Here is an 18771-nt window from a genome sequence, read left to right as displayed (position 1 = left end):
CCTAATATCCATTTTGATCATTTTCCGTACTAACAAAACCATAATCATTCCTAGCTTTCCTTACAGCCAGAAGTTCAATTTGAGGGCATGCACTAACTGGAAAGATATTTGTATTTGTTCACAGTATTGTAGTAATAAATAAAAAAGAAAATTCACACAACACCTTTAGAATAGTGTCAGGCGCATGCTATAGCGTCAATAAATGTCATTTACTGTTAGAAACCCTAAATATGTTTTACTTCTTCTTCTCTCTTACGAGAGCTTAGTCTCATGCTTACAAAGATTTTATAACATCAAAGTTCTCCCTCTGGAATAATATAAATTTGTAATAGGTGATGCAAAGAATTTTTAAAATGTCCTTACCCAGAAGATCCAATGCTCTTACAAACACCAAGGAGGGGTCTTTTTTCAGCAAAGTTATCACATTTTTGAGCACCTGACAGGGAGGATAAAATAAATTGTAAGCTTTGAAGAATATTATTGTATAATTCCCACTATTTTAATGCTTTCAAAATACTTGAAAAGGAGAAGTATCCATTATAAGTTGATATAATTTATACAATTGAATAAAAAGAAGAAAAGCTACTATATAAAATCATCATATATTATATATATGTAATCATTTTAAAAATTGAACCAGCTTTTTTTGTTTTTTTTTTTCTGAGACAAAGTCTCCCTCTGTCACCCAGGCTGGAGTGCAGTGGTGTGATCGCAGCTCACTGCAACCTCTGCCTCCCGGGTTCAAACGATTCTCCTGCCTCAGCCTTCTGAGTAGCTGGGACTACAGGCACGTACCACCATGCCCGGCTAACTTTTGTATTTTTAGTAGAGACGGGGTTTCGCCATGTTGGCCAGCCTGGTGTCACACTCCTGACCTCAAGTGATCCACCTGCCTTGACCTCCCAAAGTGCTAGGATTACAGGCAAGAGCCACGATGGCCAGCCTGAACCGGCATTTTTTTTAAGTTTTAATTGGCACCAATTTCAATCTTATACACCTTCCCCATGAGATCAGAAAAGCATCCCATACCCTACGAACTAATTACCTAAAACTAGTATAATATTGATACCAAAACTAAATAAAGGTAGTTCAAGACAAGAAAATTATAAAATTACAGGTCACTCCCATTGATATACATAGTTGCAAAAATCCTAAACAAAATATCAGCAAATTAAATAGCAACATATATGAAAAAAATAAACTCTCATAACCGAATTAGATTTACCTAAACAACAGTAATAGTTTAGCAGTATAAAATCTATTAATGTAATTAATGATATTAATATTTCAGCAGATGCAGAAAAAGCATTCAATTACTTTATACCTAATCATGAGAACAAAAAAAAATAACAAAAGTATCTTTTTTAACCTAATAATGATCATCTACAAAAGATCTACAGCAAATGTCACAGGTAATGGTTCAGAGTATTCCTATTAACAGCAGTAATACACAAGAATATCCGGAGTTGCTGCTCCCATCAAGTCCTAAGTCCACACAATAATAGTAAGTGAACTCAACAATATTACAGGATACAAAACCAATATAATATGAACAAGAAGCAAAAAAAGTAAAGTCAGGAAATATAAATGGTTCTGAATCATATGAAAAGGTGCTCTGTGTCTGCTCACGCCTGTACTCCCAACACTTCGGGAGGCTGAGGCAGGAGGATCACTTGAGACAGGGCAAAACTCTGTATCTACAAAAAATAAAAACAAAAAATTAGTTGGGTATGGTGGCACATGCCTGTAGACCTAGCTACTCAGGAGGCTGAAGTAGGAGGACCCTTTGAGCCCCCAGAGTTGGGGGCTGCAGTGAGCTATAATTGTGCCACTGCATTCCAGCCTGGATGACAGAGCAAGAATCAGTCTCAAAAAAATAAATAAATAAAAAACAAAGAAAGAAGAAAAAATGCTCCACCTCACACATGACAGAAATTCCTTAAAACTATATTGATAATGATATTAAGGAGTTCAGGACAAACCACTCCAAAATATGCCTCTTTGGCATATTGATTATTTTGAGCTAAAGGCATTTGAAAAACAGTAGATGTAAGAAAGACACGCTGACCGGCTCTTTGATTCCTGAAAGGAAGCCCCCAAGTGAAAGATGACCTTCCTACACACCAGGAAGAAACATTTTAATCACCAGAGATGTGAAGGCAAGGATGAAAGAAATCTGTATAAATGAACATTGTTAAACTAGCCCTTATCTTCCCAGATACTTTTCCATAAATGTCATTCTTTGTTCAACCTAGCATGTAATAATTTAGGCCGAAGCCGGGCGCAGTCACTCACGCCTGTAATCCCAGCACTTTGGGAGGCCGTTGCGGGCGGATCACCTGAGGTCAGGAGTTCAAGACCAGCTTGACCAACATGGAGAAACCCTGTCTCTACTAAAAATACAAAAAACTAGCCGGGCGTGGTGGTGCATGCCTGTAATCCCAGCTACTCAGGAGGCTGAGGCAGGAGAATCGCTTAAAGCCGGGAGGCAGAGGTTGCGGTGGGCTGAGATCATGCCATTGCACTCCAGCCTGGGCAACAAGAGTGAAACTCCGTCTCAAAAAAAAAAAAAAAAAAAAAAAAAACTTAATAGTTACTTATGAGAGGGAAAATGAAAAAAATGAAAGATAGAAGAAACTTTTCATTATATACTTTATGCTTTTTCATTTTCAAACCATGTGAATATATAAATTTCCCCCAAAATTTTTCCTTTGTTTTTAAATAAGAAGGCAAATGCCAGAAGAAACAAGTAAACGGTTGTTTCAACTTCTGAGTTAAGATGGTAGACTGAAGACATGAATTTCATTTTATACCTTCAGAAAATTCTAGGAAAAAAATATTAAATTAAATGTACTTAAAAAATATATAACCCCAACAAATTTTGGAAATAGATGACTGATGACTGACTTAGCAATCTTAAAAGTTCAAGGTTGTGCATGGGGGAAAAACCTGACACCCAAATTACTTTATATCACGGAATCTTTAAAAGGCACAATAACTGATAATACCAGGTACTGGATTTGATGGGAGATGAAGCTAAAATAAAGAAGATTAGATTTGATATCAGCTATCTGAAAAACACATCGATGCTAAGACCTTTACCCTGTTAGGCAACTCACCTTCCCCATTCCCAGCACAAGGCTGAAAGGTTACTCTCTAGAGACAGACAGAAGGACACTGGGTAAAGGTGAATGCAAAACACAAAAGTGAAGAAGATTAAATGACAACATTAATACTTAATATTGAAACATCCCTTCATCATCCTTCATGTCGCCTTTCCCATGGGGCTTCCAGGACACTAGCACCAGAACCTTATCCTTTAGGTGGGCACCTGTAAGTCTTTTCTGGGACATGTTAACAAGTCCAAGAGGAAAGACTAAAATATACTATCCATCAGAGGGTTCCAACAAACAAACAACACAACCAAAGCAACTCACAATAAAGTTAAAAGTCGACAAATAGACCAGGCACAGTGGCTCACGCCTGTAATCTCAGCACTTTAGGAGGCCGAGGCAGAGGTCAGGACTTCAAGACCAGCCTGGCCAATGTGGTGAAACCCCATCTCTACTAAAAATACTAAATTAGCCGGATGTCTATAATTCCAGCCACTCGGGAGGCTGAGGCAGGAGAGTCGCTTGAACCCAGGAGGCAGAGTTTGCAGTGAGCCCAGATGGCACCACTGCACTCCGGCCTGGGCAACAAGAGTGAAACTCCATCTCAAAAAAACAAAGTCGACAAGCAGATATGCAGTGTTTTCAATTAGCTTTTCAGTTTGCCACTGACAATCACGTGCAAACAGCCAAGGATTAACAGTCATCTGGAGAGTATCTAATACTACACAGGAAGACCACAATAAAAATTAAAAATTGTCAGTCATTTCCATGACGTAAGAGAAGATACTGCAGACATGGAACAAAATAAGAGTTAAAAAAATAGATACTTGGAGAATAAAAGCTCTTGAAGAATGATAAAAACAAGGGGAGATATATATATATATATATATGTATGTATGTGTGTATTTGTATTTATATAAATATATATGTGTGTGTATATATATATATATATATATTTTTTTTTTTTGAGACGGAGTCTCACTCTGTTGCACAGGCTGGAGTGCAGTGCTGCGATTTTGGCTCACTGTAACCTCTGCCTCCCAGATTCAAGCGATTCTCCTGCCTCAGTCTCCCAAGTAGCTGGGACTACAGGCACGTGCCACCATGCCTGGCTAATTTTTGTATTTTTAGTAGAGGCTGGTCTCAAACTGACCTCAGGTGATCCGTTTGCCTTGGCCTCCCAAAGTGCTGGGATTACAGGCAGGCATATATTGTTTTTAAACTCAACACAAGAATCAGAGGCAAATTTAAGAAAATTTCCCAGAGAGAAGAGCAAAAACACAAGAGAAGAAAAGAGCATTTTTACACACACACAAGAAATTGAAAAGGATGGGCTCAAACAGTCCAAACAGTCAATATATAGATGACAGGAGTTCCAAAAGAGAGAACAGAGAAAACAGGAGAAAATCACCCATGAAATAATTCAAAAAGTTTCCCCAGAACAAAAAACTATGATTTTATCAGCTTCTTCAGGTTCTAGCACAGTACATGAAACAGACCAATATCAGAGTACATTGTTTCAAGACAGTGATAACACAGAAAAGCTTCTACAAGCTACCAGAGAAGAAACAGATTGTTATAGGATCAGGAATTCAAGTGGTTGCTCCAGGTATTAAATGATATAACTTAACACAAAATCTTTCAGCGAACATCACACAAACTAAATGCTTTTCCTCTGAGGTCAGATATAAAGCAAGAGTGTCCACTCTCACTACTGTTTTTCAATAGAGTACTGGAAGTTCTATCTAGTACAATAAGGCAGCAAACAAAGTAAAAGTCATAGATCAGAAAGGAAAAAATAAAACTCCCTATTTACAGATAACATGATTGGTTACATAAAAATTACAGAGGAATCAACAAAAAAAAATTTTTGAAAACTAGAGTAAGTTAGTTTAGCAAGTCACAGGCTATAAGATCAGCATACAAAAGTATATACTATCATGAAACACATGAAAATTGAGATTTAAAGTACGGTAGCACTTATACTTGTTCAAAAGAAATTTAAATACTGAACTATAAATCGATTAAACATGTACAGGACTTATGTACTGAAAACTACTAAATGCTGATAAAACAAACAAAAGATAACCTAAATACATGGAGATACATAACTGATATAAAGTTTAATGCAATTCCTACCAAAAATCCAGCAAGATTTTTTTGCAATTATAAACATGAGTATTCTAAAATTTTATGGAAAGGTAAGGGGGCTAGAATAGCTAAAACAAATTTAACAAAAGAAGAAAATGGAGGAAATCATTCTATCATATTTCAGGAGTTATATAACTATAGTAAATAAGAGTTAGTGGTACTAGCAGAGGAATAGACACATAGATTAAAGGAAAAAAAGAAAACACAGAAATAGACCACACAAATATGGCCAAATGATTTTCTTTACAAAGGTATAAAAGCAATTCAATGGAGGAAGAACAGTCAACAAATGACCCTGGAACAACTGGATGTCCATAAAAAAAAATTAAATCTCACATTTACCCCAAATTAACACAAAATTGATCACAGTTTAAATGTAAAGCTACACAACTTTCAGAAGAAAATATGGAAGAAAATCTGCAGGATACAGAGTTTGATGAAGTCTCACACAAGATACCAAAAAGTATGATCCATAAGATAATTTTTAAAATCAATTAATTGGATTTAATTAAAATTATAAATTTTGCTCTATCAAAGACCATGATAGAAGAGTGAAAGCACAAGCTGCATCCACACTTGAAAAAATACTTGCAAAAAACATATCTGACAAATGACTCAAATCTCAAATATATAATCTCACAACTCAACAGTAAAACAACGATCCAATTAGAAAATGGGCAAAGACATTAAGAGATATTTCACTGGAAAGAAGAGATGGATGGCAAATCAGCACAGGAAAAGCCATTAGGGAAATGTAAATTAAGAGCACAGTGAGATATCACTACATACCTACTAGAGGAGCTCAAACAAAGGATCATGACAGTAGTAAATGCTGACAAAGATGAGCAGAAACTAGATGTCTCATACATTGCTAGCGGAAATATAAAATGCCACAGCGGAAATATAAAATGCTGCAATTATCACTCCTTGGTAATTACCAAAATGAACTGAAGACTTTTATCCAAACAAAAGTTAAAAAAACAAAACATCCCAGCAATCACAGTACCTGGCATTTATCCCAGAAAAATAAAAACTTGTGTTCACAGAAAAACTTGTGCACAAATGTTAATAGCAGGTTTAGATGTAAGAGTCAAAATCACCCCTGGATGTCCCTCAACAGATGAGTGGTACATCCATACCAGGGAATACTAATTGAAATTAAAAAGGAATTAACTACTGATAGACTAAACAACTTGGATATACCTCAAGAGCACTGTGCTAGTAAAAAAGCTAATCTCAGCCAGGCACGGTGTCTCATTGGCTCATGCCTGTAATCCCAGCACTTTGGGAGGCGAGGCAGGCAGATCATTTGAGGTCAGGAATTCAAGACCAGCCTGGCCAACATGGTGAAACCCCATCTCTACTTAAAAAAAAAAAAAAAAAATTAACCAGGTGTGGTGGCGCGCACCTGTAATTCCAGCTACTCAGGAGGCTGAGGCACAAGAATTGCTTGACTCCAGGAGGCAGAGGTTGCAGTGAGCCAAGATCAGGCCACTGCACTCTAGCCTAGGCGACAGAGCAAGACTCTGTCTCAAAAAAAAACAAAAACAAACAAAAAAAACCACTAATCTCAAAAAACTTACATATTGTATAATTCTACTATGTAACAGTTTTGAATGACAAAATAATTATTATAAGGATGGAGAAAAATTGTTCTCAAGGGCTGGGGATGTTGCAGGGAGGTAGCATAAGGGAGATCTTTGTGGTGACGGAACAGTGCTGTATCTTGATTGTGCTGGTGGTGAATGTGATAAAATGGCATGGAACTATGTACACACAAGGATACACTGGACTGCTCTGTAGTATTTTTGCAACTTCCTGTAAGTCTGTAATTGTTTCAAAATAAGATTTTTTTAATGGAAGACAGAATAAAGAGAAAACTTCTTGCTAGAATTGCTTTAAAAATGGTTTTCTTTAATATTAAATAATTTTGGTTTGCTATTTTTAAAAGTACATGTAAAAAGTAAAAGTAAAAAGAATGAGAAGACAAGCTATAGACTAGAAAACATTTGCAAAAAACACATCTGATAAAAGGATTGTTAGCCAATACAAAGGAATCTTAAAATTCAACAATAAGAAAACACAATGGGCAAAAGACCTGAGCAGTCACCCTCACCCAAGAAGACACACATAAAAACAAGCATATGAAAATATGCTCTAAGTTATATGTTACTATGGAATTATAGACTAAAACAATGAGATACCATTGCACAGCTAATAGAACGACCAAATTCCAGAACACTGACAACACCAAATGCTGAAGAGGACGCAAGTGACACCTTTCACATACTGCTAATGGGAATGCCAAATAGCACAGCCACATTGCAGGAGTTTGCAGTTTCTTACAAAACTAAACATACTCTTACCATACAATGCTGAAATTACACTCCTTGGTAATTACCAAAATGAACTGAAGACGTTTGTCCACACAAAAACCTGCACACGATGTTTATGACAGCTTTATTTATAAATGCCAAAACTTGGATGCGACCAACATGTTCTTCAGCAGATGAATGGATAAATAAACTGTAATATATCCAAACAACAGACTAAAAAGAAATGAGCTATCAAGCCATAAAACAAAATGAAGGAATGTTAAATGCATACTGCTCATTGAAAGAAGCCAATATAAAAAGGCTATATATCGTATGTTACCAACTACATGACATTTTGGGAAAGATAAAACTATGGGGACAGCAAAAAGATCAACGGTTGCAGGAATTGGGAGGAAGACATGAATAGGCAGAGCACAGAGGAATTTAAGGACTTCTAAGTTTTAAGTTTTAACTGAAACTTTTCTGTATGATGCTAAAATGGTGGATTATTATTTCACTATACATTTGTGAAATGCATCATTATACATTTATGAAAATTTCTAGAATGTAGACCAAGAGAATCCTAATGTCAATTAGGGACTTTGGGGAATAATAATGTGTCAGTGTAGGATCATCACTTGTAACAAATGTACCACTATGATACAAAAAGTGGGAAGTGGAAAGATGTAGTGCCTGGGTAGGGTCAAGTGTATACAGAAACCCTATGTGTTTTTGTTTGTTTGAGACAAGGTCTCACACTATCGCCCAAGCTGGAGTGCAGTGGCACAATCTCAACTCACTGAAACTTCTACCTCCCGGCTCAAGTGATTCTCTCACCTTAGCCTCCTGAGTAGCTGGGACTACAGGCACACAACACCATGCCTGGCTAATTTTTGTATTTTTTGCAGAAACGGGGTTTCGCCATGTTGCCCAGGCTGGGAAACTCTATTTTCTGCTTAATTTTTCTGTGAATAAGAAATAAAGCTTATTAATTAAAACACCACGTGTTCTCACTCATAAGTGTGAGTTGAACAATGAGAACACAGGGACACAGAGAGAAGAACATCATATACCAGGACCTGTCGGGAGGTGGGGGGCTAGGAGAGGGATAGCATTAGGAGAAATACCTAATGTAGATGACAGGTTGACAGGCGCAGCAAACCACCATGGCATGTGTATACCTATGTAACAAACGTGCACATTCTGTACATGTATCCCAGAACTTAAAGTATAATAAATTAAAAGTAAATAAATAAATAAATAAATAAATGTAGTCAGGTGTGGTGCTACACACCTGTAGTCCCAGCTACTCAGGAGGCCGGACAGGAGAATTGCTTGGGCCCAGGAGCTCAAGGCCAGCCTGGACAACATGGCAAGATCTTGTTTCCCGCCCCACCAAAAAAAAAAAAATTAAAAGTAAAAATAAATGTAGCAAACTCTTGCACAACTATGTTCACTGCAGCATTATTCCAAATAGCCAACAGATGGAAACAACCCAAAAGTCTACTGATAGATGAATGGATAAAGAAAATGTGGTATATTGAAATGGATTATGCAGCCTTAAAAAAGAAGGAAAACGGCCGGGCACGGTGGCTTACGCTTGTAATCCCAGCACTTTGGGAGGTCAAGGTGGGTGGATCACTTGAGGCCAGAAGTTCAAGACCAGCCTGGCCAAGGTGGTGAAAACCCATCTCTACTAAAAATACAAAAAATTAGCTGGGCGTGGTGGCACACACCTGTAATCCCAGCTATTCAGGAGGCTGAAGCAGGAGAATCGCTTGAACCTGGGATGTGGAAGTTGCAGTGAGCCGAGATCACGCCACAGCACTCCAGCCTGAGAAACAGAGGGCGACTCTGTCTCAAAAAAGTAAAATAAAAACAAAAACAAAACCTCTGGGATATAGCAAAGGTGGTGCTAAGAGGAAAGTTCACAGCCCTAAATGCCTAAATCAAAAAGCCTGAAAGAGCACAAACTGACATTCTAAGGTCACACCTCAAGGAACTAGAGAAACAAGAACAAACCAAACCCAAACCCAGCAGAAGAAAGGAAATAACCAAGATCAGAGCAGAAATAAATGAAATTGGAAAAAAAAATACAAAAGACAGACAAAAAGCTGGTTCTTAGAAAAGATAAATAAAATTGATAGATCATTAGCAAGATTAACCAAGAAAAGAAGAGAGAAAATCCAAATAACCTCACTAAGAAACGAAACAGGAGGTATTACAACTGACATGAAATACAAATGATTATCCAAGACTACTATGAACACCTTTATGCACATAAACTAGAAAACCTAGAGATGGATAAATTCCTGGAAAAATACAACCTAGCTTAAACCAAGAAGAATTAGACACCCTCAACAGGCCAATAACAAGCAGCGAGATTGAAATGGTAATTTTATAAATTACCAACAAAAAAAAGTCCAGGACCAGACAGATTCACAGCAGAATTCCAGTAGATATTCAAAGAAGAATTGGTACCAATCATTCTGACACTATTCCACAAGATAGAGAAAGGAGGAACCCTCCCTAATTCATTCTATGAAGGCAGCATTACCCTAATACCAAAACCAGGAAAGGATAAAACCAAACAAGTAAATTACAGACCCATAACCTTGGTGAACACAGATGCTAAAATCCTTAACAAAATACTAGCTAATCGAATCCAACAACATATCAAAAAGATATTTCACCATGATCAAGTGGGTTTCATATCAGGGATGCAGGGATGGTTTAACATACGCAAGTCAATAAATGTGATACACCACACAGACCAAATTAAAAACAAAAATCACGGCAGGGAGTGGTGGCTCACACCTATAATCCCAACACTTTGACAGGCCGAGGTGGGTGGATCACTTGAGGTCAGGAGTTCGAGAGCAGCCTGGCCAATATAGTGAAACCCTGTCTCTACTAAAAATACAAAAATTAGCCAGGTGTGGTGGCACATGCCTGTAATCCCAGCTACTCAGGAGGCTGAGGCACAAGAATCGCTTGAACCCAGGAGGCGGAGGCTACAGGGAGCCAAGATCACAGCACTGCACTCCAGCCTGGGCAACAGAGCGAGACTCCACCAAACAAACAAACAAACAAGCAAACAAGGAAACAAAATCACATGCTCATCTCAATAGATACAGAAAAAGCATTTAACAAAATCCAGCACCCCTTTATGATTAAAACTCTCAGCAAAATCATCATACAAGGGACATGCCTTAATGTAATAAAAGCCAACTATAACAAACCCACAGCCAACATAATACTGAATGGGAAAAGTTGAAAGCATTCCCTCTGAGAACTGGAACAAGACAACGATGCCCACTTTCACCACTCCTCTTCAACATAGTACTGGAAGTCCTAGCCAGAGCAATCAGACGAGAAAAAAAAATAAAGAGCATCCAAATCGGTGAAGAAGAATCAAACTGTCACTGTTTGCTGACAATATGATTATTTACCTTGAAAACCCTAATGACTCCTACAGAAAGCTCCTAGAACTGATGAAAGAATTCAGCAAAGTTTCCGGATATAAAATTACTGTACACAAATCAGTAGTTCTTCTATACACCAACAGCGACCAAGAAGAGAATGAAATCAAGAACTCAAGCCCTTTTACAATAGCTGCAAAAATAAAAATAAAATAAAATACTTAGGAATATACATAACCAAGGACTCAAAAGACCTCTACAAGGAAAACTACAAAACACTGCTGAAAGAAATCACAGATGACAAAAACAAATGGAGACATATCCCATGCTCATGCTCGTGGATGGGTAGAATCAGTATTGTGAAAATGACCATACTGCCAAAAGCAATCTACAAATTCAATGCAATTCCCATCAAAATACCACCATCATTCTTCACAGAATTAGAAAAAACAATTCTAAAATTCATATGGAACCAAAAAAGAGCCCATATAGCCAAAGCAAGACTAAGCAAAAAGAACCAATCTGGAGGCCTCGTACTACCTAATTTCAAACCATATTCTAAGGCCACAGTCACCAAAACAGCGTGGTACTGTTATAAAAATAGGTACATAGACCAATGGGGAACAGAGTAGAGAACCCAGAAATAAACCCAAATACTTACAGTCAACTGATCTTCAACAAAGCAAACAAAAACATAAAGTGGGGAAAGGACACCCTCTTCAACAAATGGTGCTGGGATAATTGGCCAGCCACCTGTAGGAGAATGAAACTGGATCCTCATCTCTCACCTTATGCAAAAATCAACTCAAGATGGACTAAGGACTTAAACCTAAGACCTGAAATTATAAAAATTCTAGAAGATAACATTGGAAAAACCCTTCTAGACATTGGCTTAGGCAAGATTTCATGACCAAGAACCCAAAAGCAAATGCAATAAAAACACAGATAAATAGCTAGGACATAATTAAACTAAAGAGCTTTTGCATAGCAAAAGGAGCAGTCAGAAGAGCAAACAGACAATCCACAGAGTGGGAGAAAATTTTCACAATCTACACGTCTGACAAAGGGCTAATATCCAGAATCTACAACGAACTCAAACCAATTAGTAAGAAAAAAACAATCCCATCAAAAAGTAGGCTAAGGACATGAATAGAAAATTCTCAAAAGAAGATAGACAAGTGACCAAAAAACATATGAAAAAATGCTCAATATCACTAATGATCAGGGAAATGCAAATCAAAACCACAAAGCGGTATCACCTTACTCCAGCAAGAATGGCCATAATCAAAAAATCAAAAAACAGTAGATGTTAGTGTGGATGCGGCGATCAGGGAACACTTCTACACTGCTGGTGGGAATGTAAACTAGTACAGCCACTAGGGAAAACAGTGTGGAGATTCCTGAAAGAACTAAAAGTAGAACGACCATTTGATCCAGCAATCTCACTATGGGTATCTACCCAGAGGAAAAGAAGTCATTATTCAAAAAAGATACTTACACAAGCATGTTTATAGCAGCACAGTTCACAATTGCAAAATCATGGAGCCAACCCAAATGCCCATCAATCAACGAGTGGATAAAAAACTCTGGTGTGTATATATATATATATATATATGATGGAATATTCCTGAGCCATAAAAAGGAATGAATTAACAGCATTTGCAGTGACCTGGATGAGACTGGAGGCTTTTATTCTAAGTGAAGTAACTTAGGAATGGAAAACCAACCATCATATGTTCTCACTAATATGTGGGAGCTAGTCTATTGAGGACACGAAGGCATGCGAATGATGCAGTGGACTTTGGGGACTTGGGGGGAAAAGTGAGATGGGGGTGATGGATAAAAGACTGCAAATATGGTGTAGTGTATACTGCTCAGGTGATGCATGCATCAAAATCTCACAAATCACCACTAAAGAACTTACTCATGTAACCAAATACCACCTGTACCCCCAATAACTTATGGAAAAATAAAAAATAAAAATAAAGGCCGGGCACGGTGGCTCACACCTGTAATCCCAGCACTTTGGGAGGCTGAGGCAGGTGGACCACGAGGTCAGAAGTTCAACACCAGCCTGGCCAAGATGGTGAAACCCCATCTCTACTAAAAACAAAAAAATTAGCAGGGCATGGTGGCAGGCGCCTGTAATCCCAGCTACTCGGGAGGCTGAGGCAGAGAACTGCTTGAACCCAGGAGGCGGAAGCTGCAGTGAGCAGAGATCGTGCCACTGCACTCCACCCTGGGCAACAGAGTGAGACTCCATCTTTAAAAAATTAATTAATTAATTAATTAAAAATTTAAAAATAAAAATAAAGAAGGAAATCCTGTCACATGCTACAACATGGATGAACCTTGAGAACATTATAAGTGAAATACACCAATAACAAAAAGATAAATATTACATGATTCCACTGAGATGAGATATCTAAAACAGTCACACTAGGGTGGCAGAGGGGAAAAAATAAAAATAAAAAAAATAAAGCAGTCACACTCATTGTTTCAGTCCAATTAGTGTTGCCATAACAGTATACCTGAGACTGGGTAGTCTAAAGAAAAGGGGTTTACTTGGCTCACACTTCTGGTGGCTGGAAAGTTCAATATTGAGCATCTGATGAGGGCTTCAGTCAGCTTCAACTCATAACACAAAGCAGAAGTGAGCCAGCATTTGCAGAGATCACATGCCAAACGGCTGGGGAGGTTCTTTTTAACAGCCAGCTATTCTGGAAACTAGAACTCACTCACTCCCTAGGGAGGGCATTAATCTATTCATGAGGGATCTGTCCCCATGATCCAAGTACCTTCACCAGGCCCCACTGTTACAGAATCCTTGGAGTGTCACTTCGCCAGCCGGAAACCTCTGTGGCCAGTAGCACCTCTGCCCAAGTTTCCCTCGGGGCCCACTGGGCCCACTCAGCCTGGCAGGCTGCACTCGGCTCACACTACCAGGTTGGATCCCATGCCTGCCAAGGGCAAGCAGAGTGGTGAGGGGTGTGTAAGTGAGCGAGCGTGGGGTCCACTCACTGCTGACAGCCAGGCATGCTGGCTATGGCAGGGCGGGCAGCTTGAGGTGCCAGCACGAGGCCCATGCACGAAGCTCCTGCCCTGCCAACTCAGAAGGTGGGGCTTCTGCCTGTTCCTGGCTTCCACCGGCTCCGTGGAGCATGCAGCCCAGGAGCAGCCACTGCCATGGCCACCACTGCCATCACCACCTCCCAACATTTCCAACATTGCCACAACGGGGATTTTTGTTTGTTTGTTTGTTTTTTGTTTTTGAGATGGAGTCTAGCTCCGTCGCCCAGGATGGAGTACAGTGGCGCAATCTCAGCTCAATGCAACCTCCACCTCCCAGGTTCAAGCAATTCTCCTGCCTCAGCCTCCTGAGTAGCTGGGATAACAGGTGTTTGTCACCATGCCAAGCTAATTTTTGTATTTTTAGTAGAGATGGGGTTTCACTGTGTTGGCCAGGCTGGTCTCGAACTCCTAACCTAGTGATCCGCCCGCCTCAGCCCCCCAAAGTGCTGGGATTACAAGTGTGAGCCACTGTGCCCAGCCAGGGATCATATTTCAACATGACAAATATCCATGGATACATAAATACATAAGAAAGATAAATACTAATTTCAGGATAGGGATTTAACTCATGGGTTTAGGAAGAAGAAAATATTTGGAAAGTGTAGCCAAGTGACTTCAAAACTCTTTGTTTTATTTCTTAGGCTGGGTGATAAAAAGCATTTCTTCTGTCTGTTTTTTAGAGATGGGGTCTTGCTCTGTCACCTAGGCTGGAGTACAGTGGTGACATCATAGCTCACTCCAGCCACTAACTCCTAGGCTCAAATGATCCTTCCTCATCAGCCTCCCAGGCAGCTAGTACTACAGGCATGCGCCACCATGCCCAGCTAATTCTTTAATATTTTGTAGAGATGGAGGTCTCTCTCTGTGCCCAGGCTAGTCTTAAACTCCTGGCCTCAAGTGATTATCCCATTTCAGCCTCCCAAAGAGCTGGGATACAGACGTGAGTCACCACACCTGGTCAGTAAAAAGCATTTGTAACATTAACAATCCATGTTAATTGATCCCTCCAAAAATAATGAGATTTAATCCAAAGAAGGAAAGGTTAATGGTAATATACTGAGATTGTGACTTAACATAATACTTTTTAACTGTGATTATAATAATTAAGACTGAAAATTAAGTTAAGACAAGTTCTATCATTTCTTAGACACCAGACTATAGTATCTACACTGGATGTTTGAGCCCAGCAGTTTGAGGCTGTCGTGCTCTATGATTATACCTGTGAATAGCCACTGCACTCCAGCCTGGGCAATACAGCAAGATCTTCACCTCTAAAAGAAAAACAAAACTAAGGCCAAGTGCAGTGGCTCATGCCTGTAATCCCAGCACTTTGGGAGGCCAAGGCAGGTGGATCACCTGAGGTCAGGAGTTCAAGACCAGCCTGGCCAACATGGTGAAACTCTGTCTCTAGTAAAAATACAAAAATTAGCCAGGCATGGTGGTGCGTGCCTGTAATCCCAGCTACTCGCGAGGCTGAGGTAGAAGAATTGCTTAAACCGAGAAGGCAGAGGCTGCAGTGAGCCGAGATCACGCCACTGCACTCCAACCTGGACAACAGAGCAAGACTCCATCTCAAAAAGAAAAAAAAACCTACAAACACAACTAATGTTTATGAATAAAACTATAGTTATTTAAATATTTTAGAATTATATAATAATCAGTGCCTACATCTTTTAAACAAATCTGTGATTATGTAGTGAGAAAGCATCAAGAATAAGTTTGTTCAAACATAATTTACTGTACATGGTGTGCCATTACTCCTGCTAAACAAATCAGATTTCACAGTTAACAATATTACTTTTGATCCAAGCATAAGTTAAAAATTAACAGGCCCACAGTCCATAATATTTATGTTCCAAATTAATTATAACTGAACTTCATCTATACAGAGCCAATTCTTCACTCCCACATATTTTGCCTTCACCTTTAACAATGGCTATTTTCCTTCTACTTCCTGGTCTTTCCAAGGTCTTTACAGTTTGTACCTGTATTATGCATATCAATTTGACATTTTGATGAATGAAACATCAAGTTTTTAAAATGCAAATAATACTGGCAAGAATGTTGTGACTGTTTTTCTCAAACCTGAATTGAAGAACTCCAGTAGTTTTCACTAATCTACTGAAGTATATCAGTCCAGCAAACTTAGCTCTCTAGATCAGGCACATAATACTTACTAAAAATTTATAAAGTTTATGGATAATCAAAGAAGCTAAAATTTTAAACTACAAAATAAAAGCCCTATACTGAGAATGGCAATAACCCCCAACACATTTACTAGAAAGTCCATGCAAGTAGAAAACACCAGAATCTACAATAAACAAATACCAACTAAACTTCCAACTTTATATAAGGCAGACCATCCAGTAAAAAAATATTCTCGTTTCGGAGTTAGAAAACAATGTAATAAAATCTTAATTTTCATTTAAATAATTTTATTGTGGATATCTTGAATAAAAGTGTCCACATAAAAATTCTACATCTCATGAACATTGTAGCTATTAACTTGTTTTTTCCTGCAGTATAAATAGCATGTACTCTTCATTCTTCATGATGCCTAATGGAGTCATCACCCTCCCATAACATAATCCTCCAAATTGCAGCGGATTAACTTTTTATATATAAAATTGTGTGTTTATTTGCATGTACAATAGAGAGAATGACGTTACACACACCTGTTCTACAGCATTTAACAGAATGTACCATGATGATTGAAATGAAAAGCGGCTAGCCAAATCCATCAAATATAAGAACTATTGCAATCCTGTTGCAAAGTCCTTTTGTTAAACTCCTTTTATTCTAAATCCTTTTAATTCTGTCCTATAACACTAAAACATTTATAAAAAGCTTAAAATCCTAATAAATCGCACAATTAAAGTAATGAAAATGGGCTTCCCCACCAAGTCACCAACTCCTCTCCCACGCAACAAAATTCAAAAGCGTTTGCTTGTCAGAAAACGTTAAATAATATCCCCCACCACACACACCATTGTAAACTCATTTAAACCAAAGGATTTAAGCTCAGAAATCAGCCTTAAGGATTTTTCAAGACATAAAATAGAAACAGCTTCTGCCTGGGTCCAAAAATAGACCCAGAGGCAAATAAAAATTTCATTATCCAACTGATAATGAAATATCTCAACCCTTCTCTTTTGATGTTAAGGATTATGTCTTCAATGTGAAGATTTTATGCAAAAGTATGCTGAAACTAATCAATTTTCATTGAGAAAAATATTTTCTAGAAGGATTCCATTGAACAACTAAATTTATCGTTTAAACCATTTCCAAGTCTTCTGCTTCATTTTTTATTTTACTGAAATCATTTTTAAGATAGATTTGATTCAGTCAGTTTGTCCTTGTTGAGATTAACTTATACATTCACTCAATGTGAGCTTTCAAGGTACAGTCAAATTTTGCAAATCTAAATTTTATCCATAAAGTTTTATTCTATTGCCAATACATTTTATATGTAAATTTTTAGATTCTGTCAAGGTTGTTGTGTGCTATAAAATTCTATTTTCTTACCAAATTTTCTATAAATAATCTTCATTATGAATTGAATAATACTCTCATTTATCTAAACAGGAACTTGTGAGCAATTTTTTGAGACAGAGAAGAGAGATGAAGTGGAAGATAAGATAAAGAGGGAGAAATAGGAAAATAGAGAGGCTCCAGGCACCATCAACAAACCCACAAAAAAGGAAAAACAAGACATAAATCGTATTACCTTGAATTGTTTCAACTGAATATGATCACCAAAGACACCTTTGCCATTTCCCTCAAATATCTAAAATATGTGTGCACATTTTAGCCTCCACAGTGACTTCAAAAAGTTTATTAAACTATATTAAATACAGTATTTTTTGAAGGTTAAATATATGAGGTATCCCATAACCTTTAATGGTACCTTCTATTTCATTTTGATAATCAGCTCCCTGTGCTCTTTCACAGATCAGACTCATCAGACCTTAAAAAGCACCAAACACAAATCTTCCGTTTTATAGAGGAATAAACTGATCTTGAGAGGTTAAATAACTTGTCCAAATTCTTGTAGTACTAAATGCCATGTATGAACCTCAAAGCTAGACAAGAATTCTTTTCTGTTACCCTTACTCATTGAAAAAGCTACTGTCAAAAAAAAATTAATGATCAACTCATCTGCTGAAAATTGTAAACAAAATTATTGATAAAGGCTTCTGCATTTAATCTCTTAGTGTTTTAATCCTTTCATCTGTAAAATGGGGATAAGTACCAATACGCCACATAGTACTGTTGTAAAAAGATAATATATGCAAAGCACTAAGCATGGTGCTGCAACATATGAGACTCAAACTTTATATAATTTTTGTTGTTTTTGGCAACTCTACTATGCTGAAACCATTCATCTACTTTTCTAGTTAAAAAAAAAAAAAAGGTACTATTCACGTCCTTGACTCCTGTCTTGCTCTTCTTACCATGGTGCCAATATCTCCTTAACATTTCCCCACACTGCTCACTCTGCACCCATACTGGAGTATGTCAAACACACCCCTGCCTCAGTAATGCTGCACTTTCTCCTCTCTGGTTGGAAATACACAGTTTCTCCTAGTGATCTGCACAGTCCACTTGTATACTTTTCTGGGTCTTTGCTAAAGTATCTCTTAATCAGGAAGTTGTTTCTGGAAACCATCCTGCATCCTACTCTATCTCCTTACCCTG

At 38.0% G+C, this 18771-nt stretch overlaps 1 protein-coding gene across 18 annotated transcripts in view; it reads right to left on the bottom strand.

Moving 5' to 3' along the window:
* BCAS3 (BCAS3 microtubule associated cell migration factor) overlaps window positions 1-18771 on the bottom strand; it is a 703320-nt gene that overhangs the window by 573443 nt on the left and 111106 nt on the right. For all 18 annotated transcript variants that reach the window (XM_054457118.2, XM_063655621.1, XM_054457116.2 and 15 more), the window contains exon 7: window positions 364-436. In XM_054457118.2, the coding sequence (XP_054313093.1) occupies window positions 364-436 (73 nt within the window). The remainder of the gene's footprint in view (window positions 1-363; window positions 437-18771) is intronic.

Source organism: Pongo pygmaeus, chromosome 19 (genome assembly GCF_028885625.2).
Source record: "Pongo pygmaeus isolate AG05252 chromosome 19, NHGRI_mPonPyg2-v2.0_pri, whole genome shotgun sequence".
NCBI classification, from domain to species: domain Eukaryota; kingdom Metazoa; phylum Chordata; class Mammalia; order Primates; family Hominidae; genus Pongo; species Pongo pygmaeus.
Note: the sequence above shows the minus strand (reverse complement) of the source record. Positions and strands in the feature narration are given on the sequence as shown.